Raw genomic sequence first — 25986 nt, forward strand, 5'->3', positions numbered from 1 at the left:
CCTGCCTGGCTTGTGTTTAGAGTCAGGGTCAGGGAGGTTATCTGAGTCTGATACTGCCGGAGTTCTGCCAGACATCACTATTTCTCCCTGCTCTGTTCAGCTCAGCAACACTTCTCTACCTGTGAGTGATTTCTAAGTTTGGAGGGATCTCTGCCTGTTGCTGCTGCTGTGTCACTACCTGTGCATTTATATATTATAACTTGTCTCCTACATTATTCTCCTACATTATATTAATACTATGGGGAAAACAGGTCATGGTGCTGCTGCAAAACTGGAACGCTTTGCCCGTTCCTCCACTCCTGTGCCCCCAGTGTGTTGTGATCCCCAGGGTACATCCAAGTCTGTGACCCCACCTCCCCCTGCTGCATCTGGGTCAGATTCATCACCAGAAGTTACGCTGCAACAAGTGCTGGAAGCAATTACCTCCTGCGAGACTAAATTGGCAGATAAGATTGAGAAAGTTCAATCCGATATATCTTCTCTTCATCAAGGTCTCCAGCAGGTCCGCGAAAGAGTCGGGGAAGCAGAAACACGTCTATCTAATCTGGAAGATTCCCAGATCCCACTACAGGCTCAGGTGGCCTCCCTGACATCCCAAATGTCCGCAATGCAGCATAAAATTTCCGATATGGAGGGCAGACTGCGCCGCAACAACGTGCGGTTCGTTGGTCTCCCGGAAAGAGAGGAGGGGTCTTCACCTGAAACATTCCTTGAGAAGTGGTTGGGGGATACATATGGCAGAGACTCATTTACTAACCAATTTGCTGTGGAGAGAGCGCATCGGATCCCTACCCGTCCCCTGCCGCCTGGCGCTCCACCGCGCACATTTATAGCCAAATTTCTTCATTACCAGGACCTTGATACTGTGCTTCAATTGGCTCGAGTTAAAGGGCCACTGGAACTAGAGATGAGCGGTTCGGATTCTGTGGAATCCGAACCGCTCCGAACATTGGGGATCCGAGTCCACCCGAACCCTGTTCGCGTGTTCACCGCCTGACTCGGATCCCCGTTCGGGGCCGAACGGCGGCCGCCTGATGTCGGATTCTCACTAGAGAATCCGACATCAGGTCTCCTCGTGTGTAGGGCAGAGCGCAGTGATAGCGCTCTGCCCTACACAGACACAGACACACAGCCGCCAGCGGCAGCTGTGTGTTTGTTACAGCAGCCAATGAGAGTCACACAGACTCTCATTGGCTGCTGCACGGAGGGAGCCGGCTGGAGCTCACACATGAGCTCCGTCTTCCGGCTCCCTCCTCAGCGTGTGACAGAGCGTACGGCGCGGGAGCGGGGATACAGGTAAGTTTTTATTTTTTAATTTGTGCAAGGGCCGGGGGCGCTACTGGGGGGGTCTGCTACTGGGGGGGGCTATACTACTGGAGGGGCCTGCTACTGGGGGGGGGCTATACTACTGGGGGGTCTGCTACTGGGGGGGCCATACTACTGAGGGGCCTGCTACTGGCGGGGGCCATACTACTGGGGGGGGCCTGCTACTGGGGCAGCCTACTACAGGGGGGGGCCATAATACAGGGGGGGCTACTACAGGGGCAGCCTACTACTGGGGGGGCTGCTACTGGGGCAGCCTACTACTGGGGGGGCCATACTACTGGGGGGGCCATACTACTGGGGGGCATACTACTGGGTGGCATGATAATGGGGGACATACTACTGGGGGGGCCTGCTAATGGGGGGCATACTACTGGGTGGCATGCTAATGGGGGGCCTGCTAATGGGGGGCATACTACTGGGGGGCATTCTACTGGGGGCACTGCATAGTGGACCCTACTACTAAAGGGACTGCATAGGGGGCACCACTGCTGGGGGACATTGTGTAAGGGACACCGCTACTGTGGGCATTGTGTAAAAGGGTCACTACTGTGGGCATTGTGTAAAAGGGGCACTACTGTGTGTCGTAACATAAATAAGAGACACTACTTTATGGTGTAATGTGAATCAGGCCCTATGTGCGGTGTAATGCGAATAAGATTGTGCACTGTGACTCCTAGGGCCGTAGCCCACTTTGTAAACAAGTACTGTGACTCTGCTGGCCGTACCCCACTGGGTGGGTGCACTACTTTTCATTTCTGCCACTGCTGTGTGGCAATGTGTCATAGATGTGCTTTATACTGTGGTGTCTGTGTCGTTGTGCCGCTGCTTTGTCGCTTAGTGTAACCAGTCGGCTCACTGCAACCTTTGGCCAATAATGTTGAAAACAATATTATAAGCTGTGATATGGTCTAAATTGACTGGAAATTAATGTTATTGAGGTTAATAATACTCTAGGAAGAAAAAAAAGACCAATTTATGTGATTTTAGCTTTTTTTGTCAATTATTGTAAAAAAATCCAAATCCAAATCCAAAGCCAGTCACCGCAGTTTGGCAAATCCAAATCCAAATCCAAAGCCGGACGACGAATTAGAACCAAATCCAAATCCGGCAAAAATGGTCCGGCGCACATCCCTAACTGGAACGCAACGGTGTGAAAACTTCTATGTTTCCTGATTTCGCAATGGATGTCCAAAAAGACAGAGCTAAATTCCTTCCAATAAAGCGTCGTCTCCGGGATTTAAATCTTCAGTACGCTATGATTTTTCCATCTAAGTTGCGAGTGGTAGCGGATGGAGAGTCAAAATTTTTCTCTACACCACGGGAGGCTGCGGCGTGGCTGGACCAGAGATCTCCTGGGAACAGGCAAATGGCACCGGAATGACTGTACTGATTGCATTTGCTGATTATATTTGTTTATGGCCAGAAATTGCTAGTGTCATAACGACATTAAATAGGCCTTTTTCTGATATTCTAATATTTATATTTCTATAATAGTATTTATGTTGTGATATTGGTTGGATATTGTTCTATGTCCCGCTCCCCTTACTGGGTATATTTCTTTTTTTTTTTCTGGTAGGGTTTTTCTTTTTTTGTTGTTGTATATGTTGATATTTCGGTCAAAATATGGCCGGAGAGTTCCGTTGCATTGGTGGTTATTTTTATTCCAGTGCCTTTTACACCTATAAGGATTGAGTAGTTGTATCCTGTGGGTTTTAGTGTAGTTTAGTTTTGGGTTTAAGTATGCCTAAATTCGGGTGGGTATACAGGGTGGGGGGTGGTTTTGGATGGGTTGTCCAGTCTTTTTCTTACAAATGTTTTTTTTTATTTTTTCTTTACCACACTATTTTTAAGGTAACTTCAATTATGCTTTATAGTTCAATGTATTACAATGGTGAAACTTTTAACATGGAATGTCCGGGGGGTTAATGATAAAATGATTAAGCAATATGGCCCTGATATTTCTTGTCTAATGGAGATGCATTTGGTCGGGAGTAAGGTACTAGCTCTAAAAAGACCATGGGTGGGATGGGCTTATCACTCCTCGCATACTTCATCGTCCAGGGGTGTCTCCATTCTTATTAATGAATCTGTCCCTTTTTCTTTTACTGCGGTCCAAACTGACCCTTATGGCAGATATGCGTTTCTGGATTGTGTACTGTATTCTAAGCCCATTTTATTGTTAGCAGTGTACATCCCCCCTCCTTTTTCATATGACGTTTTAAAAAAAGCTGCTGAATTTGTGGCCCGTTCTCCAGATACGCCAGTGCTCTGTTTGGGAGACTTCAATAATATAATGGACCAGTCTATGGATAAGTGGCGTGAGTCTTCAAGTTCTCTTTCTAAAGGTGGTGAGGGCTTTGCTAAGTTTGTAACTGACTTGGGATGGGTTGATGCGTGGTGAATTAAACACCCTGGAGTACAACAATTCTCCTGTTTTTCCTCCGCGCATCACTCTTTCTCTAGATTGGATTTGGCCCTGGTGTCCCCATCTATTGTACCTAATATAACTAACATTGAATATAAAGCCAGAGGAATCTCAGATCACTCCCCACTTCTAGTAGAATTGAATATGTGTAGTCCTAGAGGTCTCCGTTTATGGAAACTACACCCCTCTTGACTTCTTCAAATGGGTGCAGGTTCAGAGCTGGAAGTTATGTGGGATGGCTATTTCACTGACAATGTGGGATCTGCCTCTGTAGCTAATGTTTGGGACGCCTTCAAGGCCTATTTACGTGGGTCTCTGATCAAAAGGGTAGCAGAATTAAAAACATTTTATAGGGAAAAATAACGTGTTTTGGAGATGGCCTGTAGAAATCTTGAGTTGGATTACTTGGGGGACAGGTTGGAATCTTCACTTTTAAAATGGTTGAATGCACAGACAGAGTGGACTGATCATTTGACAGATAGAATGAACCGTAGACTGTTATTCCGTTCTCATTTATATTATATGCAGGCTGACAGAACTGGTAGTTTTTTGGCACACTTGGTTCAAGCTGATCGTCCTTCTGCTGTTGTCTCGGAACTAATTGGGCCTGAGGGTTCTATGGTCACATCTACACAAGATATTGCAGAGGTTTTTAGTTTATTTTATAAAAACTTATATCAAACACAGTTGACTGAGGACGTGAATGCTTTGTTATTATATGTTGCTTCTGCTAGGCTTCCAAAATTGTCATCCGAGGCTCGGGCGTATTTAGATACCCCGTTGACCCTGGAGGAGGTAGATGCTGCGATTAGTTCCTTTCCCGGTAACAAGGCACCCGGATCTGATGGGATTCCCTTAGAGATATATAAAAAACATGCTTGTATCTTTGTTCCAAGACTTTTAGATCTGTTTAATGGGCTCTATGAATAGAATTTGTTCTCTCCATCTATGTCTGAAGCCATAATTGTTGTGCTCCCTAAACCCGGGAAGGACCCTAGATACCCTGATTCCTATAGGCCAATTTCTCTAATTCCCACAGATGCCAACATTTTGGCTAAGATCCTTTCTATTCGGCTAAACACTGTTATTACTTCGATTGTTCACCCAGACCAATCAGGATTTATGCCAGGCAAGTCGACGTCGGAGAACATTAGAAGGCTGCACACTTACAGGCCTCCCATGGCGAGGAATCGTCCTCTGTTATTGTGTCATTAGATGCTACAAAAGCATTTGACTCTGTGGAGTGGCCCTTTCTGTGGGAGGTCATGTTATGTTTTGGGTTTGGGCCGGTGTTCTTGAAATGGGTAAACCTTATGTATGCGAACCCTACTGCCAGGGTGTCAGTGAATGGGTTTATCTCCCCATCCTTCCCCCTGTCTCGGGGCACAAGACAGGGTTGCCCCTTGTCCCCAACCCTGTTTGCATTGGCTATTGAGCCGTTAGTCTGTATTATACGTTCTCACCATGATATTATAGGTCTACAATTGGGTAATAGAATGGACAAAGTTTCCTTATATGCAGATGATTTATTACTTTTTTTGTCTGACTATGTAACAGCTATGCCTGTGGTTCTTCAAGTCATAGAACAATTTGGAATTTTTTCTGGTCTTAAGATAAACTGGGACAAATCATCTATCCTTCCTCTTAGGGGGTTGTATCCGACTGTTCCCATTGTCACTCTCCCTCTCTGTTGGGTAAATAAATTTAAATATTTAGGTATCTGGATAACTAATTCCCCAACGGACTATATAGTATTGAATGTTGAGCCCCTGTTTGTCTACTTAAAGGGCAAACTTCAGTCCTGGCGCCGGCTCCCTCTTGCCGTTACTGGTAGAATTAACTTAATAAAGATGGTGGTGCAGCCAAAATTTGTGTACGTTTTGCAGCATTCTCCTGTTTTTATTACAGATACATTGTTTAGGCGTTTGAATAGTCTTCTTTCTTCATTGGTCTGGGTGAATCGTTGACCACGTATTCAATTGGCAGCTCTGACCCGATCTATGTCTGGGGGAGGTTTGGCTCTTCCAAATTTTACATTTTATTATTATGCGACGCAGATGGCACATATACGGTTATGGCTTCAAGATGACTCCCCTAATGCCTTGCACGTTTTGTTGGTTTCTCAGATTTTCCCTAACTTTATACCATTGCAGGCCTTGCTTGCGGGTAGAATTATACAGAAAGGCCCTGCTCTGTTGATGCAAGCTATTAAGATATGGAAATTGGTATCTAGTATTCTACAGTTTACGGGATTAGATCCAGACACTTCTCTATGTAGTTATCGTATATTACCTGAACTGGCCTCTTTACAGCTTGAGGTGACATGGGGTTCTAACGGTGTAACTACATTGGGTCATTTATATGACACTTCAATTCTTAAATCTTTTGCACAACTCCAAGAAGCTCATAATCTCCCTCAATCATATTTCTATAGATATTTACAATTACAGCATGCTCTCTCGGCTCAATTTGCAGATGGCCCTCCTCTAATTCAAATATCCCCATTGAAGTCATTCCTTTTATCTTTAGGTCCCCGGAAGACGCTTTCTTACTTATACTCCTATATATTGTCTTCTTATCATAAGGATAGTTTACCACATCTTAGATCAAAGTGGGAGAGAGATATTGGCCTTATAAGTGATATGGAATGGGATAATGCTCTAGAAGCTCCTCGTATTTCCACGACTTCTACAAGATTTCAACAGATTCAACTGTTTATTCTACACCATACCTATTTAACTCCTGTTCATTTGCTAAAATTTGGGGGGAAAGCATCTGACATATGCCCTAAGTGTAAATTTAGTAGCGGTATTTTCTGGCACCTTCTATGGGATTGTCCGGTGGTTAGCACTTTTTGGAATAAGGTTGGAGTTTTGTCCAATACAGGTATTGCTCCCACTTTAGCTATGCCATTGATGTGCTGTTTAGGCTCTATGGACGATGAGGTAGTGGACAGATATCTTAAACAATACATTGTCAATATGTGTACACTAGCTAAGGTATGTGTGGCTCGGTCGTGGATGGCTCCTACAGGACCAGATTATAATGCTTGGCTGTCCTTGGTCCGTACCACTGTTGAACATGAAAAACATGTGTTTATTTGTCGCAAAGCTGAGAAGAAGTATGAACGTATCTGGAGCAGTTGGCTTAAATCCTGTTATGCCCGTGCACTGCCTAATGATTGACCGGTATATTATTGTTAGGATAATGAGGTAGATTATTACTTTGTTGGAGGTAATGTGCTGTGTGATAAGTTGAGAATTTGTTGGGATCTAGTTGATTTTGCCAATTTTTCAGGTGTTATTTTTGACAATATTCCAATATTTGTATAGTGTGGTATTTTTTTTTTTATTATTTTTATTATTATTTTTTTTTTATATGTTTTATGTGTATATATATATATATATATATATATATATTCTCTATGTTTATTGTTTTGGTATACACATTAATATTATATTTTTTATAAGCAATGGATCTGGGATGCAGTTTGTAGATCTAGGTTTTATATTCCAGATACTGTTATTTGATTGTGTATATGTGTGTATGTATGTATGTATGTGTGTGTGTATATACAGGTTGAGTCTCCCATATCCAAAATGCTTGGGACCAGAGGTATTTTGGATATTGGAATATTCCGTATTTTGGAATAATTGCATACTATATTGAGATGTCTTAGGTATACGGCCCAAATCTAAACACAGAATGCATTTATGATTTATATCCACATTATACACACAACCTGAAGGTAATTTTATACAATATTTTCAATAATTTTGTGGCTCAAACAAAGTTTGTGTAAATACATGAAATTCATTTATGTGTCATATACATCTTATACACACAGCCTATAGGTCATTTTATACTTTATTTTTAATAATTCTGTGCCTTAAACAAAGTTTGTGTGCATTGAACCATCAAAATCTAAGTTTTCACTATCTCAGTCATGCAGAAAATATTCCGTATTTCGGAATATTTGGATATGGGAGACTCAACCTGTGTATATATATATATATATATATATATATATATATATATATATATGTTATTATTATTATTTTTTTATTATATATATATTTTTTTTATTATGTATTTTGTTTGGTTATTTGTTAATGTATTTCTATAAACCAATAAAAATTTACTCAATTTAAAAAAATAAAAAAAACATTCAAAACATCTATGAGGCCTCTCTAACATAATCCTCCCAAATGTCCTCCGCATTAGGAGCATCCTGAAGGTCTATAGCCTTATTAATACAGCTCTCCACACTCTCAGGATTAAATATGGGCACCACTTCTTCATTGCAAGATAACTATTTATCTGAGGAGACTTAAAAGTATTAATTTTCAACATCCAGACCCAACTGCGACCTAGATCTCTTCACACTGACTAGTGTGAAAATCCTCGTTGGAGACCAAATAATTTATCATCCAAGTTATAAGCTCTTTAAATTGCTCAGGAGATTGATTGTGCACAGGTTTTTTGGTATACATTCTTCACAAAAATGGTCCTCATGCCCCACTGGCAACTCTGTGCATGCACAGTGTGCGGTACATATGATACAGTCTCAGAGTACTGAAAAAAAAATGAAATAGAAAGACCTTGAAAAATGACCAAGCAAACCTTAACCTGAAGTCCTTAGACTTCTTGGGGGTAGGCTGAGTCCCTGCGGCACAAAAGTTCCAGTGAAACACAATGCAGGGCTCAATGTAGGCATCAATTACGGTTGATGCTAGATCTAAGTGGGCAGAAGGACCCCTGATGTCACAACCATGTGACCAGCGACAGCAGGGGGAGGGGACATGGCTGTGAGCTAGCAGTTTTACTATCCACAGGGACAGAGTGGGAATAGTAACCTGTAGCGAGCCACCAGGCCCGAAGTGTGGCTAGCCTGCAAGGGTACACTTTGGGTCCCATGTTCTGAACCATGGTCCTCCCACTGCCATTGCAGGTCACATGGTTGTGATGTCAGAGGTCCTTCAGCCCACTTCGCTTTAGACCTAACCTTAAATTACCAGTATGCCATCCTCCTTAAATGACATCAGGGGCCAGTATACCACATCACATGGCCTGAGCCTTGGTTTGCGTACAAGAGCATTTTCCTGACTGCACCACACCTATTATCTCTATAGTAGAATATAGTCACATGGTGTTCTCCCCCTGCTTCGCTTCCGTGGTAGGCACCGTTCATGAAAGAGACAATAGGAGTCATCCTCACTCTATGACTCTCTGACTGTCTCTGAGAAGACTGGAAAAAAACTAAAGAAATTAAAGAGCAGTCCTAAGATATACTTACTGGGGGTGTGATCTTTTTTCTGGTATCTTTCAAGTAGAATAAGATTTAACCCATAAGTCAGGACTGCAATGGAGTCTGAAAAAGAAAAACTTTATTTCAAAATTAGTTGTAATGTGCCTTTAAGTTTAAAAGATTTAAAATGCATCCATCATCTACACTGCATTATGTCACAAGTTGCTTGTGTGTGCTCAACAATATCGCTAATGTCTTTTCTCCACATTATAGACCTATTTGAAAAAATTGCATTAAAATATAGACAAAATGGAGGCAGTCATTTTGAGATGAACCATATTCATGAAATGCACAATGTGCCTCGAGGATGTCACTGGATTGGTAGGCTGCCTTCTCAATAGCATTAGTTCCACCCACATTATGGACTGCCTCCTAGGTACTGTTACATAGTACTATGGGTCTGGTCAACACTTGTTTGTCAGCTGTAAATGTCACTTCATACAGTTTCTATGTAAAGAAAATACAGAAGATTTCCAAAACAGTACTTATCCTACCTATTTTGTTCACATTTCAGAATAAGAAGCGCAGTATGAAGATTGAGGACCATACATATGAGGTGAGTATTCTTTCTAGATAACAGAACTAATATAACAAAACAATAGTCTGTTTTTAAAAATAAAATAATTTGAAACATCACATTATTATTTCCATTTTTAAAAATGGAAATTCTATTGTCCCCTTTATGAGGCACAGTAAAACACTTTGAAACATATAAAATGGCTATAAAAAGGATTCACCCTTCCCTTTTTGACATTTTAATCTCCTTATGTAATCAAATTGAATTTATACTATAATTCTTAAAATACTGATCAACACATCTATTCCGATAAAAACAAAACAAAAAAAATCTTACTCTCAAAACCACATTTATTCCAGCAACAGTTGGCTCACCAGTTTTTGTGGAAGTACAAGTTCCAGCATGTAGAGATTTAAAACACTAGTCATAAATAAAGAAATAAAGTTTTAATACAATATAATTGTAATATAGTATAGACATGGCCATAGAAAGCTGGCCCGGGTGAAGGGGGCATGGCAAACAGTTAAAGCTTTGGCTCCCAGAATGCCTCGGGTCCTCCTCCATATATACGCCGGTCCTCCTCCATATACCCCGCCCCTAGACATAGGACTTCTTTTTAGTTAACAAACCTAAAGGCAGGAGAAGGAAGAACAATCGTACACCAGAAACACACTTACAGAAGATGAGGGAATCTGTGACTGAAATAAAACCACCCAATGAAGCCAGGTGCATCAGGGTGGGCGCCCTGTGGACCCTATGGACCTACAAGAAAAGGAGTTATCTAGGTAAGTCTACCATAAAACTGTATATTTTTTCTTCGGGGTGCATAGGGATCCACAGGGATACCATGGGGATGTCCTAAAGCAGTTCACCTAGGATGGGGGACGCTCTTGAGCAGAAAGAAGAACTTGTCACCCAAAGGAAGCATCCTGGGAGGCAAAAGTATCAAGGGCATAAAACCTAAGAAAAGTGTGGACAGAAGACCACGTGCGGCCTTGCACAATTGTTCAGCAGAGGCACCATGACTGAATGCCCACAATGGCCCTACAGACCGAGTAGAATGTGCTGTCACTGTGATTGGGACAGGAAGATCAGCCAGTGTGTACACCTGAGAGATAGTCATGCGTAACCATCTCGCCAGAGTCTGCTTATTAGCTGGCCATCCTCGGTTGTGAAAACCATATAATACAAAAATAGAATCTGATTTTCTAACACAGTTTGTACGCTCCACATAAATACGGAGCGCACAAACTACATCTAGGGAGGCTTCACCTACAGAAAGGTCTGGAGCCTGAAAACCTGGAACAACAATTTCTTCATTAACATGAAAACGGGACACTAACTTAGTTAGGTAACCCTCCCTTGTACGAAAAACAGCTTTATCCTGGTGAAAAATCAAAAATGGGGAGCGACAAGAGAGCGCTGCCAAATCGGAGACTCTGCGAGCAGAAGAAATAGCAAGAAGAAAAAGTCTTTGTTGTCAACCACTTCAAATCTACAGAATCTAAAGGTTCAAATGGGGAAGCTTGTAACACTTTTAAGAACCAAGATAAATCCCACGGTGCTACTGGTGGAACAAAAGGAGGCTGAACTCGCAGGACTCCTTGGAAAAAAATTCGAAAATCTGGTAATAAAGCAATCTTCTTCTGGAACCAAAGTGGTCAGGCGGAGACCATTGTCTAACCCTGCCTGCAGAAAAGCCAGTATCCTGGAAATCCTAAACACCTTAGGATCCTATTCCTTATGAGAACACTATTGACCAAAAGAATGCCAAACTCTGGTAATAGATGCGAGCAGAAGCTCTAAGCATTATTTGAATTGCAGAACTGGAAAATCCCTTCTCTTTTAGGATGGAAGATTCAAGAGCCACGCCGTCAAAGCCAGACGGGGTAAGTCCGGTTGTCGGCAGGGACCCTGCGTTAGCAGATCCTGCCACTGAGGAAGCGGATACGGACTGTCTACCGACAGATTCTGTATGTCGGTGAACCAATGACATCTGGGCCAAGCCGGAGCCACCAGTACTACTGTTCCTCCTTCCTGCTTGAATTTCCTGAGAACTCTTGGGAGCAGGGAAATTGGAGGAAAGAGATACACCAACTTGAAGTCCCATCTTACTGCCAGTGCATCCACGAAGGCTGCTGATGGGTCTCTGGACCTGGCCCCATACCTGGGAACCTTGTGGTTGTGGTGTGACGCCATGAGATATGTCTCTGGTAGACCCCATCAGTTTACAAGGAGCTGAAACACTCCCAGATGGAGAGACCACTCTCTGACGTGCCTGTCCTGGCGACTTAGGAAGTCTGCTTTCCAATCGAGTACCCCCAGAATGAATATTGCCGAGATGGGCGGAAGATGACTTTCTGCCCAAATGAGAACCTTTGTCACTTCCTTCATGGCTGCATAACTACTTGTGCAACCCTGATGATTGAGGTAGACCACTGTACTGTAGTCGTGTTGTCTGACTGGTTCTGGACAGGCCTGTCCTGAGCAGGTCCTGTGCCCTGGCAAGTGCTTTGTATACTGCTCACAGTTCCAGAATGTTTATTGGCAGATTACTTTCTTGAGTTGTCCATCTCCCCTGGAAGGTGTGATGACCCGTCACTGCCCCCCATCCGCGAAGACTGGCATTCGTGGTGAGAAGCACCCAATTTTGGAACCCAGAATGGTCGCCCTTTGTTGAGATGCTCCTTTTTTAGCCACCACAGAAGGAAGTGACGAACCTCTGGAGTGAGAAAGATCTGGGACCGTTTTAAATGATGCTGTCTGTTCCACCTGGAGAGAATCAACCTTTGCAGAGGCCTGGAATGGAACTGAGCATACCCTACTCTCCATGTCGAAGGTCGATACCATTGATACCACCTACATTGCTGACAGAATGGGTACTCTTCACTTGCATAGCAGCATGTGTATCTGCTTTGATAAGGTCCTAATCTTGTCCTCTGGCAGAAACACCCTTTGTGCCTGAGAATTTAGAAATTCTCCCAGATGTACCATCTGCTGTGTTGGAGAAAGTGATTTCTTCCAATTGATGATCCAGCCGTGCCTTTGTAGGCAGACTATGGGATCCCCAAGGAGGAGGCCCGCTTCATCAGGCCGAGGGCTTGTGTTCCGGCTTAGCAGCTGAACGTCTTGCATTAGTTTGTCGTTTTGACTTACGAAAACTAGTCGGCCTAGAAGAAGTCTGTACCTTACCTCTTCCCTGAGGACAGAAGGACTGAAAAGAAACCTGCCTAGCTCTACTATTTGACTTTGGTGGCTTCAAAGGCAGCAGGTCTGTCATCTGAGTAGAAATTATGTTATCCAACTCTGCTTCAAAAAGTACCTTTCCATTGAAAGGTAAAACTTCCAGCGCCCTCTTTGATCCTGTATAAGCTTTCCAAAACCTTAACCAAAGGGCCCTGCGTGCTACTATGGATACTGCTGATGCCTTAGAAGCTAAGATTCAAGTATCCACTGCAGCTCCACTCAGATATGAAGCCGCTTCCTGTATGTGGGAGATATTCATCATCTGTTATCTGGTAGCATTTGGTAGAGAATTTTCCAATGCCTCAATCCATTCTTCATCAGCCTTGGCTACCCAAGCTCCAGCTATAGCAGGACGGGTAACAGCTCCAGATGATGAGAATATTGCCTTAAGACAGGCTTCAATCTTTTTATCTGTGGAATCCCTCAGAGAAGATGCTGATGGAATAGGCAATGTAGCATTTCTAATTAAATGCGTTACATGAGCATCCACAGTAGGAGGTACCTCCCACTTAACACATACAAAAGGTGGGAACAGATACAATGATTTTATCCTATCTACATAAAACCGCTTATCATGGTTACCCCTTGCCTCCTCAATAAGCTCAGTGAGCTGTTCAGATACAGGGAACTTTCGGTGGTGATTAAACACCGGGGTCTTCTTACAATGAGCACTTCATCATCCTGAATATCTAGGACTGATTTAACCGCCCTCACTAAAGAAGTAACTTCCACAGTAGATGGATGATCCTCCTCCTCCCTAGAAATAGATCCTGCAGATTAATCCTGTGCATGATCAGATTCCTCTGATGATGTATCTGAATCCATATGTTGGGCAGACTGAGATAAAGACAACTTGCGTTTAGGCGCTTTAGTCACTACTGGTCTTATCAACACTAGATGGCGCCACACTCTGACTAGCATGGCCATCAACATCCCTATCGCGGAATGCATATGAGTGGAAAACATATGTGGACACCCCATCCAAGGTGTCATTGATGGAGTAGCCAAACGATCCACCACCTGCATCATAACCTGGGACAAAGAGGTAACCTAAGATGGCTCTTGTCCAACAACAGGTAAACCGGACTGGTAAGGTGGTACTTTGTAACAGTCAACACACAAACCCTCCATTATGTCCTGTGAGGATACACAAGCCTTACATGATTTATATGAAACCAGCACAGGTGGCTCCCCCTCATGTTTCCCTTTTATCTTTTGACATATTGAAACTACAATCGCAAAGTTATGTGACAGCATTCACAAAATCTCAACGAATGAAGTACTTCAGAAAGAAATAACAGTGATAGTTATAACTGACAGAAATAAAAAACAGTATCAGTCAGCAGCTAGCAAACAGTCACATACAATGTACATGTAATATAATTACAACTGGCTCTAAATCAGCTACAGAAACGCAAAGGAATGGTAGGACATAGAGCACCGTATACCTTAACCCAGGGCTCGACAATTTTTTGTAAAATCTAGGAGCCTCGCCAACGTCCGTGACCAAAATAAATGAAAACTTGTATAGACCACCACACATACCCCTCAACCTCCCCACATGCCATCAGACCAACACACATGCCTCTTCACTGGTCACTGGTCATCAGATTCTGCCACATGTCTATACCTATGCACATTATGCCACACAGTAGGTCTCAAATTTACTTTATGGTACACAGTAGGACCAAATACATTTTATGCCACACACAAGGTCACAAATTCTCATTCCACAGTAGGATCCAAATGCACATTAATATAATAAAAAATAGAATTTGGACAAAAGTATATGACCCACCAGGAGAAAGGTGCCTTCTCACCTAGCCACGCCACTGCTCTGCATAGCTCCACTCCCCCCTCCCCCCATAACATACCACATTAATGTAAAAGAAAAAAAAATATCAGAAAGTACTACATCCGAACAAACCACCCCTGCGGCCACACCACTGCTCTGCTACCCCCAGACAACCACCCCCACAGCCATACCAGATGCTTATCTACCCCACGCTGTGGGAGCTAGGAGGGGAATCGACCACTTACTTTAAAATTCGGAGCCCTGAACCCCGTTGGACTGGGTCAGCATGGACTCCCTGTCAAAGTTGATGCCGCGGGTGTGAGTCTGGGGAGCCGCGGTGGCCCTGGCACCATGCTGCAGCCGGCGAATTACTTCAGTCCTGCAGCAACAGTCAGGCCAGGTGGGCTTCATCCACTCTAGTGGGCAGTCACAGCATGGTGGCATGGCTCGTTAGGCAGCCGGTCTCTCAGTCTGTCTGCTTCCCCCCCACTTACACGCTGCGGTGAGGAGGCTCTGGTGACTTCTCTCACCACACACGCTGCCTTGCAGGAGGGAGGAGGCGGAGCCACACTGACTGAATGTGGCGGGCGCACATGCCTCCTGCTGTAACTATTTCCGGAGGAGCTTTTTTTTTCAATTAGCTTTACTTGTACTGCAAAACCTAGTCGCCAGGACTAAAATCTTGGTCGCCATGGTGACCGGGATTTGTCGAGCCCTGCCTTAACCAAGGGAGAGGTATACAGGGAGACTTACCCAGAGCCTCCTGAGACCACAGCTGTGTGGACCGTGAGCATATAATACACGTGGAGGTTAGGAGGAGCAATCAGACGCGCGAAACCCGCGCAGCGACTGCATATGAGTCATGGGAGGAGCTGCCGAGGGAGGTACGGGCCTTGTGGCAGCAAATAGCGTCTGTTGCCGATCCCCGACGCCAGACGATAGGGCCCCGGCTGGTGTAGTACGGATGCGGACAATCCCTGGTCCTTACGTGGCTTCTGGCGCGTCTCTGACACCAGAAGCAAGGACTGCCGCACGCGATTCCCCGTAAGCGAGGAATTGCCTTACCTGACATCTCCGAGCATCCGGTGCAGTCCAGCTCAGCCACGACCCGCCGAAATCACCAGCACGATTACTGATGTTGCGGCCCGGCGGAGGTAGATGGAGTCGCAGTACATGCGTCTTAATACAGAGCCGGGTATTGCCAACTCAAAAAAATTAAAATAACACATAAAATAAAAGCTTAGGACTGCTCTAAGCAGTCCTTCCTGTTACAAAGGTGCGTCTGAGTCCTGCCGCACCAAACAACAAACTAAAGTCCTATGGCTAGGGCCGGGGTATATATATGGGAGGACCCGGGGCATTCTGGGAGACAAAGCTTTAACTGTTTGGTGCCTGGTCTTCCAGCCATAATATCCCCCGTGGTATCCCTGTGGACCCCAAAGAAAACCAGTGTGATACACTCCCACTGTTGCCCAGCATGTGCTGGGCTGCTTACAGGTAGGAGGGAGCAACGTCTAACTCTGGTCCCCATCAGCAAGCCCGGGTAATTAGTACCCGCTCCCCCACCCCTGAGTATAGTTCAGTGTTTCTTAAACCCTGTCCTCATGAAACCCTAACAGTCATGAGGGGGTTGTGGGCCAAACCCTGGTGTCACCTCTGCTCCTCTGCAGTGACAGGAGCCTGGTGTTGCAGTTTGACAGTCTCCTGTAGCACCCGGCTCCTGTCAGAGAAGAGGAGCAGACAGTGCTAACAGTCCAGTCTCCGGCGATGCTGGGCTGCCCCCGGAGTGAAGTAATCTGGATCCCCCGCGTGGCCACTCCCCTTTATTTTAAGCCATGCCCCCATTTCGAGCACAGGCGCACAGGGATAGTCAGAGTGTACACCAGGTGTCACCTCTGCTAACAGTGCATGTTTTCCAGATCATCTATCTAGCTGGAGCACATGGGTGCTAATTGACTAACTATAGATCTACAGGTGGCACTAGTTATTCCTGAGGATACCTTGAAAACACGCACTGTTAGAGTTCCATGCAGACAGAGGGGGTGCATCTGCCATGTGTCTCGATTATTACCACTGGGGTATGCAGATCGAAATGGCATGGAGATGGGCATTTCTGGTTGGTAAATGGGCGAAGTGGTTAAAAGATGGGAGCGTGCTGCGGGCGTGTCAGTGACTGCGCCTAAAGACTCAGGACCTCATTCATAGGCGGTCGTTAGTTGTAAGCAGTCGCTCTGAAGCAGGGCGGCCGCTTGCATCCTGAACGACCGCCTCCTTGTCGATCGCTAAGCTGTGGGTTAACACCCACAGCTCTAGCGACCGACATGGGTGATGGTCGCGATGGTCAAGACCATCACGATCATCGGGGCTTACGACTAGACCCTAAGGTTGGGTCTGGGCACTCGTAAGCCCCAGGGAGCTTCATGCTCTAATCGAGCAGGAAGCTCACCACTGACATCAGCAATGTCGTCAGTGGGGCCGCCCCCAAACGGCAAGCGTTCTGGCAGGAACGCCTCCGTTTGGGCAGGCCCGCCCCCTGCCCGCCTCCCAAACGGGGCGAGCTGTCACTCACCATCGACAGCTCGCCCCGTCTGCTGCGAGACCCCTATTGACGGAGCGTCCGTTGCTAACCGGGTCTCGCGCATGTGCACGACGGAGCCGGTTCCGTCGTACACATGCCCAGTGGGGCAACATAGAGACGGTTGCGAGCACTCAGCGCTTGCGACCGACTCTGAATGACCCCCTCAGTTCCATTGACACCGGCAGCCATGGTCCCTCGGACATTCTGCGCCTGCCAGGCAGGTAAATAACCAATGGTCCACCGTCAGTGCGTCTTTGTACTGGTGAGTATCTCAATAGGACGCACATCAGCATTAACAAAGACACAGTAGCAGCAACAAAAGTTGCACACCTCTGTAACACCCCCCAGAATTTGAGAAACAATTGTATAGCTGATGATCTTGCTGTGAAATAAAGACTATTGCAAAACTTGCAATTCTATGGAACAAATGTATTCAGACATTTAGCTGAAAATTTGGTTTAAGTGCCTATTTTAAATAGCATGTACTGAGATATACTCAAAGACAAGCGTGGAGTCCAGATTCAGACTAGTTTATAGGAGAATTAGTATTCTCTGCCAGACCTTGTATTTCAAGACCATGTTTAGAGTAGGGGTGGGCAATAAGCAGCTCTCCAGCTGTTGTGGAACTACACATCCCAGCATGCCCTGCCACAGTTTTACTATCAGGGCATGCTGGGGTGTGTAGTTTCACAACAGCTGGAGGGCTTATTGCCCACCACTGGTTTAGAGGCACCCAGCTTGGTCTCGGTACAGGATCCCGGTGGTCAGGATGGCAACAGTCAGAATACCAACAGTGGCATCCCGACAGAATTTGGCAAGTATTATAACCCTTACCCTCCCAACGTACCTTTCCCGCAGCCTCACCCTCCTCTTCCGCAGCCTAACCATAACCCCCCTCCCCCCCACCTAAAGCTAACCTTCCTCTCAAGCAGCCTAACCGTCACCGTCGGGATGTCAGTGGTCGGGATTCTGGACCCTCTCCCACACATACAATCAACATCACGGACAGTCAGCAATGCTGCTTGTAGATGGAAGTGCCTTTAAACATTGTCCTGGAATACACGGTCTGGCAGTGGTTCCTAGCAATACCTAGGTGAACCAGCCAGATTCTAGTGAGGTCGCGTGGACATAATATAAAACCAGCCTGGTCTACTTGGTTAGCTACTTGATGAATAGCTCAAGTGCTCTTTAGACTAATGATTGCCAAGGTAATCGCACTTGTGGAACTACATGACTATGGCTGCCAGAACATGCTGAGCTTGGGGAACTACAACCTATCAGTCAGGGCTGATGGAATATGTAGCAACCTATACTTTCCCTGCTCTAATGTTAATCAGCCAAGGTTTAGAATTGGCATTGGTCATTCAGCGCTGTGTAAAGTTACTGTAGCTGACTGATACAAATAATTGGTTGAGAGCAGATAACATATAAAATTAATCATTTTATATTACTTAGGTTTTGATTCAAAATCAGGCTAAAAAGAATCTAGTACTGCTCATATATTCAAACACTCATTTCAGACTACTGCTGCCCTCTATAGGTCTTCACTGGTAATACAAAATTATGAATTCGTATTTACAGAAACATTCACTGAACCTAAAATAGTAACATTCACACTACATGTGGGCAATTGTGAAGCACTTGTTTGAACCAGACATTCCAGATGCAATATGCAATCAAGGAGGATGCCCTTTTCGCTATATAAACTAAACTTTATTCTGAAATGCTAGCAACACATGCTGTAATACATCGACAATTCATAGGATCATTATCAGCATTTTGGTAAATATATCAAATAAAAAAATCTGTGCTTGGTTAAATTCATAATAGGGGAGGAGTAGAATATCCTTTGCCGCTCTGTAAAGTAAACCTATAAGAAGTCAGTGAACTCCACCCAACACTACATTTTACATTTGTATTAATATTGTACGTTACAGATTAATTTATAACAACACTTTGCTGCAGACATATCAGTCTAATTAAAACAGTTTCATTTCTTTATATAGGGGCTAGAAGCATATCAGACAGCAACCTACGAGGATATTCAAAATGTTCGTGTTGTTTCAGCTAAAAGCATGGAGGCAGAGCACCCATTTGTTCAGTAGAAGCCACCATCCCTGGATCTTCTGTCCCGTTATTACTAAATGGTGAAATTACTCTCACTATAAAACCTGCATTGTACAGTACTAAAATACATAGATTAGGGCTTCAGTCCTGGCTGTGAACTTTACATTGTGTGGTAATAGAACAGTGGAATGAAGAAAAGAACCCAGTCATTAAAATGTAATGGCTGGCATGATCGCTGCATGTTATCTTTTACAAACTCTGGATAGAGGGAAGTTCCTTCGATTATGCGAGATTAGAACCTTGTCTCAGTCAGCACAATTGTAAGGGTGGTGTGCCAAAAATTAGGTTCTTATCTCGCCAACTGGCCCCCAGCAAGCTCACACTATCCATCTGCTTAGTATCATGCTCCTGAATCACTGTCTGCTGGAGAAACATTGCATTACCAATAACCAGCAATTCATCCTGCAATCTTTGTAGCAGCAGCAGAGTGACTAGTGGAGGTATAGGGGAGAATATTTCTGCTTGGCACTCTAATGGTGCGCACAGACGGGACGATCGACAACGATATCGTTGTTCGATCTCCCAGGTGTGCTGGACGATCGATCATCCAGCACACCAACAACTCGCCAAAGACTAAAGCGATCCGCGATCAACGATCGCAGGTCCCTATAGTAACATGGTCGATATTGAGCAGGTTGGCCTGCATGCACGGGCAATGGTCGATATCGACCATACGTGCCCGCACATCACAGGTCGTTGGGTAACCAAAAAATGCACGATAACGTTATGATCGATATCATTCATATTGTCCATTTTAATCGTACCGTGTGTACGCACTTTAGACTCTGCCAGTCACCTCTGCTTATGTAATGGCTGCATGATGAAGTATTAGTTACTGTGCCACACTGCACTCTATTCTGCAATCAGTGATTCAGAAGCACAGAATCGCAGTGACTGAAGGAAGGATGGGAGCAGGGGTGTGCAAATTCTTCTTTGGTTGATGACATAAGGGGAGCAAGAAAGCTTGGACCAGAAAATACCTTGTGAGCAGCCAGATATAGTTGTTGTGGCTTAAATAGCATGTGAACAGGGAACAGTAATTACAAAAATGTATACATAAAAGCAGGATTTTTTGCAAGAATTAGTATGAAATACTTACAAATTTGTAGACATCAACTTGCATATATAGATCTTGTATAGCACGCTTGACTGCTGATGTTTCAAAACTAAAAAGGCAAAACAGGTTTTAACTAAATTCCCAATATTGAAATCTAATAATTCCCATTACTAGGAACATAAAGTTCGATCATCAATCAAGACATAAAGGTAAATGTAATAGCATGCTGTCTGCAGGCATCAGCGAGATCAGTGCGAGACTGGCCAATGTTTTAAAGTAGCAGTCATTTAAAAGGCAAAATAAACCTCATTTGCCTTTTAAATAACTGCTGGGACACTATGGATGGCGACTGGTTTAAGAATAGTCACCTGGCAATAATATATTGATTAAACACATGCATAAGTTTAACATCACACGTATAAGGAGTTGTAGTCCTGTGTTGTTACTATTTTACACTGTTTAGGTTCAGAATTAAATTACATGTAATTGTATCATTGCATTTATGTATGGAAATGTATGTATGGGTAGAGAAAAATAGTATTATGTAACTTATTAAACCATTTAATGACTCATGCATTAGTTCATATTCTGAGATATTCCAAGTTATACACAGTATGTGTGTGTTTACAGATGGTTGTTTCCTGTGCACCCTAATTTCTCATTTTGTGTGGACTAAATATTTTTTTTTTCTATCAACAAAAAGGCTAAATTCTCAAAAATAGAGAAAAATAAATAAATAAATCACTTTTTACTTTTATATTCACAAAAATCAAAAAATTGAGAGAACTTGGAGAATCTAGACCACAGGTTCTCAAACTCGGTCCTTAGGACCCCAAACAGTGCATGTTTTCCATATCTCCTCACAGAATCACAGGTGAAATAATTAGCTCCATCTGGGGATCTTTTAAAATGTATCAGTGAGTAATTATTACACCTGTGCACCTGCTGGGTGACCTGGAAAACGTGAACTGTGTGGGGTCCTGAGGACCGAGTTTGAGAACCACTGATCTAGACTAAGGGGTATATTTACAAAAGTTTGATTTTGTATTCAATTTAAACTAGCCTGAAATCGAATCAAATTGAATGTAGATATCACTGTCAAAATCCCACATTTACAAAAATTCGATTGAGTCCTATCTCAAAATCGAATTTGATGTTGTTGAATAGTGACTTCTTGCTCAGTTTTGTACTTCCATTGCAAAATCGAACATTAAATTACCTATAAAATTGAACACACCATCCCCTATAGAAGACAGTATTACTTTTATATACACTGCTCAAAAAAATAAAGGGAAGACTAAAATAACACATCCTAGATCTGAATGATTAAATACTTTGTTCTTTACATAGTTGAATGTGCGGACACCAAAATCACACAAAAATTATGATTGGAAATCAAATTTATTAACCCATGGAGGTCTGGTTTTGGAGCCACACTCCAAATTAAAGTGGAAAAACACACTACAGGCTGATCCAACTTTGATGTAATGTCCTTAAAACAAGTCAAACTGAGGCTCAGTAGTGTGTGTGGTCTCCACGTGCCTGTATGACCTCCCTACAGCACCTGGGCATGCTCCTGATGAGGTGGCGGATGGACTCCTGAGGGATCTCCTCCCAGACCTGGACTAAAGCATCTGCCAACTCCTGGACAGTCTGTGGTGCAACGTGGCGTTGGTGGATGGAGCGAGACATGACGTCGCAAATGTGCTCAATTGGATTCAGATCTGGGGAACGGGCGGGCCAGTCCATAGCGTCAATGCCTTCATCTTGTAGGAACTGCTCACACACTCGAGCCACGAGGTCTAGCATTGTCTTGCATTAGAAGGAACCCAGGGTCAACCGCACCAGCATATGGTCTCACAAGGGGTCTGTGGATCTCATCTCGGTAACTAATGGCAGTCAGGCTACCTCTAGCGAGCACATGGAGGGCTGTGCGGCCCCCCAAAGAAATGCCGCCTCACACCATTACTGACCCACTGCCAAACCGTTCATGCTGGAGGATGTTGCAGGCAGAATGTTCTCCTTGACGTATCCAGACTCTGTCACATGTGCTCAGTGTGAACCTGCTTTCATCTGTGAAGAGCACAGGGCGCCAGTGGCGAATTTGCCAATCTTGGTGTTCTCTGGCAAATGCCAAACGTCCTGCACAGTGTTGGGCTGTAAGCACAACCCCCACCTGTGGACGTCGGGCCCTCATACCACCCTCATGGAGTCTGTTTCTGAGTCACAGTCAGTAGCCTGCTGCAGGGCTCTGGCAGTGCTCCTCCTTGCACAAAGGCGGAGGTAGCGGTCCTGCTGCTGGGTTGTTGCCCTCCTACGGCCTCCTCCACGTCTCCTGATGTACTGACCTGTCTCTTGGTAGCGCCTCCATGCTCTGGACACTACGCTGACAGACACAGCAAACCTTCTTGCCACAGCTCCCATTGATGTGCCATCCTGGATGAGTTGCACTACCTGAGCCACTTGTGTGGGTTGTAGACTCCGTCTCATGCTACCACTAGAGTGAAAGCACCACCAGCATTCAAAAGTGACCAAAACATCAGCCAAAAAGCATAGGAATTGAGAAGTGGTCTGTGGTCACCACCTGCAGAACCACTCCTTTATTGGGGGTGTCTTGCTAATTGCCTATAATTTCCACCTGTTGTCTATTCCATTTGCACAACAGCATGTGAAATTGATTGTCAATCAATGTTGCTTCCTAAGTGGACAGTTTGATTTCACAGAAGTGTGAATGACTTGGAATTACATTGTGTTGTTTAAGTGTTCCCTGTATTTTTTTGAGCAGTGTATAATATTTACAACTATCAACTCCACGCCTACCACCCAGGGGCTTCAGCCCCAGCCTGCGGTTAACTGGAGACAAGAGAGCCCTTTATTGGAAGGGTCCCCACTTTCATAGGAACCCCCAGCCTGGGCTAACTAGTGTGGAATGCTTTGGCCGGGGGACCCCGTGAAACATGTCCCCCGGCTGTGGCATTATACCCCTACGAACAAGAACCCAGTGCTGGTTGTACAAAATACGGGGGACACCTACTCATTTTGTCCCTTATATTTTCATAACCAGGACCAGCTCTGGAGCCTGGTGCTGGTTGTGCAAAATATAGTGGACCCCTGCACTTTCCCAGGAATCCCCAGCCTGGGCTGACCATTTTTTATTTTTTTGAGAGGGGCCTTACATCTTTTATTTTAACACTTAAGGCAGATATCCACTACCCGACAGTGAAAAGACTGAACGATAACTATATAGTTATCGTTCACTACACTGCAGGGTGCCCACACTGAACGATATGTCGTTCAGTGCAGGCACAATCAATCATCTGCAAACATGCTGAACCTGACGATATCGTCAGGTTGACCAGCATGTTTGAACGATGATAGATGTCTAAAACACCAAATTTTCAAACGATTATCGAACGATTTTATCTTTATCGTTCATCTTAATCGTCTAGTGGATACCCCCCTTCACACACACACAAGAACCATGCTAAAATCGCCATCATGAAGCAGGTCTATTATTTTGGGGATGTTGTGTTTGATTTTAAATCGAATATTAGTAAATCAGGAGCTATGTTGGTTTATGTAAAAGTACTGATGATTAGATAATATTGGATTTTTGAAGGGGATTTGGTTTTATATTCGTTTTCACATTCGATTTGAACTTTAGTAAATCTATGATAATCAAAATTGAATGCAAATCGAATGTAAAATCACCAGAAATGCAAAATTGATCATTGAAAAATATACCCCTTAATGTAAAAATAGTGATTGTTAAATATACAGTATAACTTCATATAATAAAATTCTAGGATCCTTTACTTTAAAGCTGTCATTCTAGTATACAAATTCATAAACCTTATGGGCAGTTGTTTTGCAGTGATATTGCAATATTCAGAAGATGACCTACAGTACTATTGGTCTGTGTACGTGGTCATTTTCCTTACAGATTAAAAGTTATATTGGAGTGATCTGGGCACTCAAGTCGAGCAGCTTGCTGCCTATATGGCAACTTCAAAAATTATATCATGACGCATGACTAGTAATCTATTACATTTTCACTTACAACTTATGAATTAACTGTGTTAACTTTAAAATTAATGATGTTTACTTACCGTAGTTTTCCTTATCTTTAAAAGCTTTGTGAATAATATAAGCTATTTTATCTTAATACTACTATATACTGTAATATATTTTACTAACCGCATCAGATGCATTTCGAAAATAAAATATTTAAAACAATGTTTTGTGTTGGTGAATTCTTTGGCTAGAAATAATAGTTTGGGGAAACTGGTAAAACAAGAGAAGATTGAAAGGAACAAGTTATTTCTCAAGCTGCATACACAACGATTTTTTGAACGATTATCGTTAAACGATATCGTTTAATGATAATCGTTTGAAAAAAATCGTTCACTTTCTGAGTCAAACGATGATCGATTATCGTTCATGCGCGTTCACGTTTGTAGTTTAGTCAGACTTGTCAACTGAACGATTTTCATTAAGGGAATATGCTAAAATCATTTGTAGTTCAAAAAAATCGTTCATTACACTTTAAAAAATCTTACAGATAATCGTTCATAAAATCGTTGGTAACTAAATCGTTGTGTGTGAATGCAGCTTATCAGTCAGTATAGTATAGGGAGGAGAGTTGAACTGTGCTGAGCCCCATGATCTGTAATTGAGAGGCCACAATTGGAGCACAGCTTTAGCACTTAGGGCCTGATTCAGACCCGCTAAGAAGGGTTCGCACGCAGCCAGCCGATTTTTGCATTCTGCGCATGCGTAGGCATCGCAGTGCGCGAACCAGTGCGAGTGATCGGGAAGCATTCGCTCGCTGCGCATAACTACCCGGCTGAATGAGTGACAGGAGAAGCAGTTTGTGGGTGGTGACAGGGGCTAGCCGCTAGAAACGGGGGAGTGGAGGTTTGAACACAGGCGTGCCTGAGCGTCTCAACGCCGTTTCAGAGGCGTGCATAATTAAGAGGCAGCGTCATAGTACACATCACTTGGCTTAATTTTACACTGAACCGCTCGCAGTGCTTGCGGTAGGGTGTGGTCAACCACAAGCGCTGCGTATGCATCCAATGTTACCGATGGTTGCATACACTTCGTGGAGATAACGTGCGCAAGTGGGCATCTTAAGACAGGCTGGTGGGCGTCAGCATACACAAAGCGATTGCAAGCCAGGACATAGTGGGCGTGCGAATGCCTTGCGATCGCCTGCCTTGCCGAATTTGCATACGCATCTAGCGGGCGGGTCTGAATCGAGCCCTTACAGCTTATACATATTTTGGGATTCCCAGGAGAGTTCTGTGAAAAAATCATATCACAGGGACTGGGAGGTCTCTGTTGTTCTGTTTAATGTGAGAGAAGCACTAGGACATGAATATCAGTGACTGGGAATACATTGCCCTCAGACACCCTCGTCTACAAATGGAGCCTCTCATTCTCATAACATTTGTGTAAAGTAGTGTGACATAATTTGCATTCATTTTATTCCCTTTGAAAGCCTATTGTGTGATGCAGCTGCACACCACTGCTTCTTTGTATGTGTACGCCTAGGGGGGGAATGCTTCAAACTTTCTAAAGTATACCTAGGGAAGTTCCCCAATG

General features: G+C 43.9%; 1 protein-coding gene across 1 annotated transcript in view; it reads left to right on the plus strand.

The window, feature by feature from the left end:
• CD79B (CD79b molecule) overlaps positions 1-19300 on the plus strand; it is a 107779-nt gene extending 88479 nt beyond the window's left edge. The window contains exons 8-9 of the mRNA XM_088442862.1: positions 9574-9615; positions 19202-19300. Coding sequence (XP_088298988.1) covers positions 9574-9615; positions 19202-19300 — 141 coding nt within the window. The remainder of the gene's footprint in view (positions 1-9573; positions 9616-19201) is intronic.
• Positions 19301-25986: the final 6686 nt, after the last annotated feature.

The sequence above is a fragment of the Taudactylus pleione genome, unplaced genomic scaffold (assembly GCF_031769625.1).
Source record: "Taudactylus pleione unplaced genomic scaffold, aTauple2 ptg000018l, whole genome shotgun sequence".
Taxonomy (NCBI): Eukaryota; Metazoa; Chordata; class Amphibia; order Anura; family Myobatrachidae; genus Taudactylus; species Taudactylus pleione.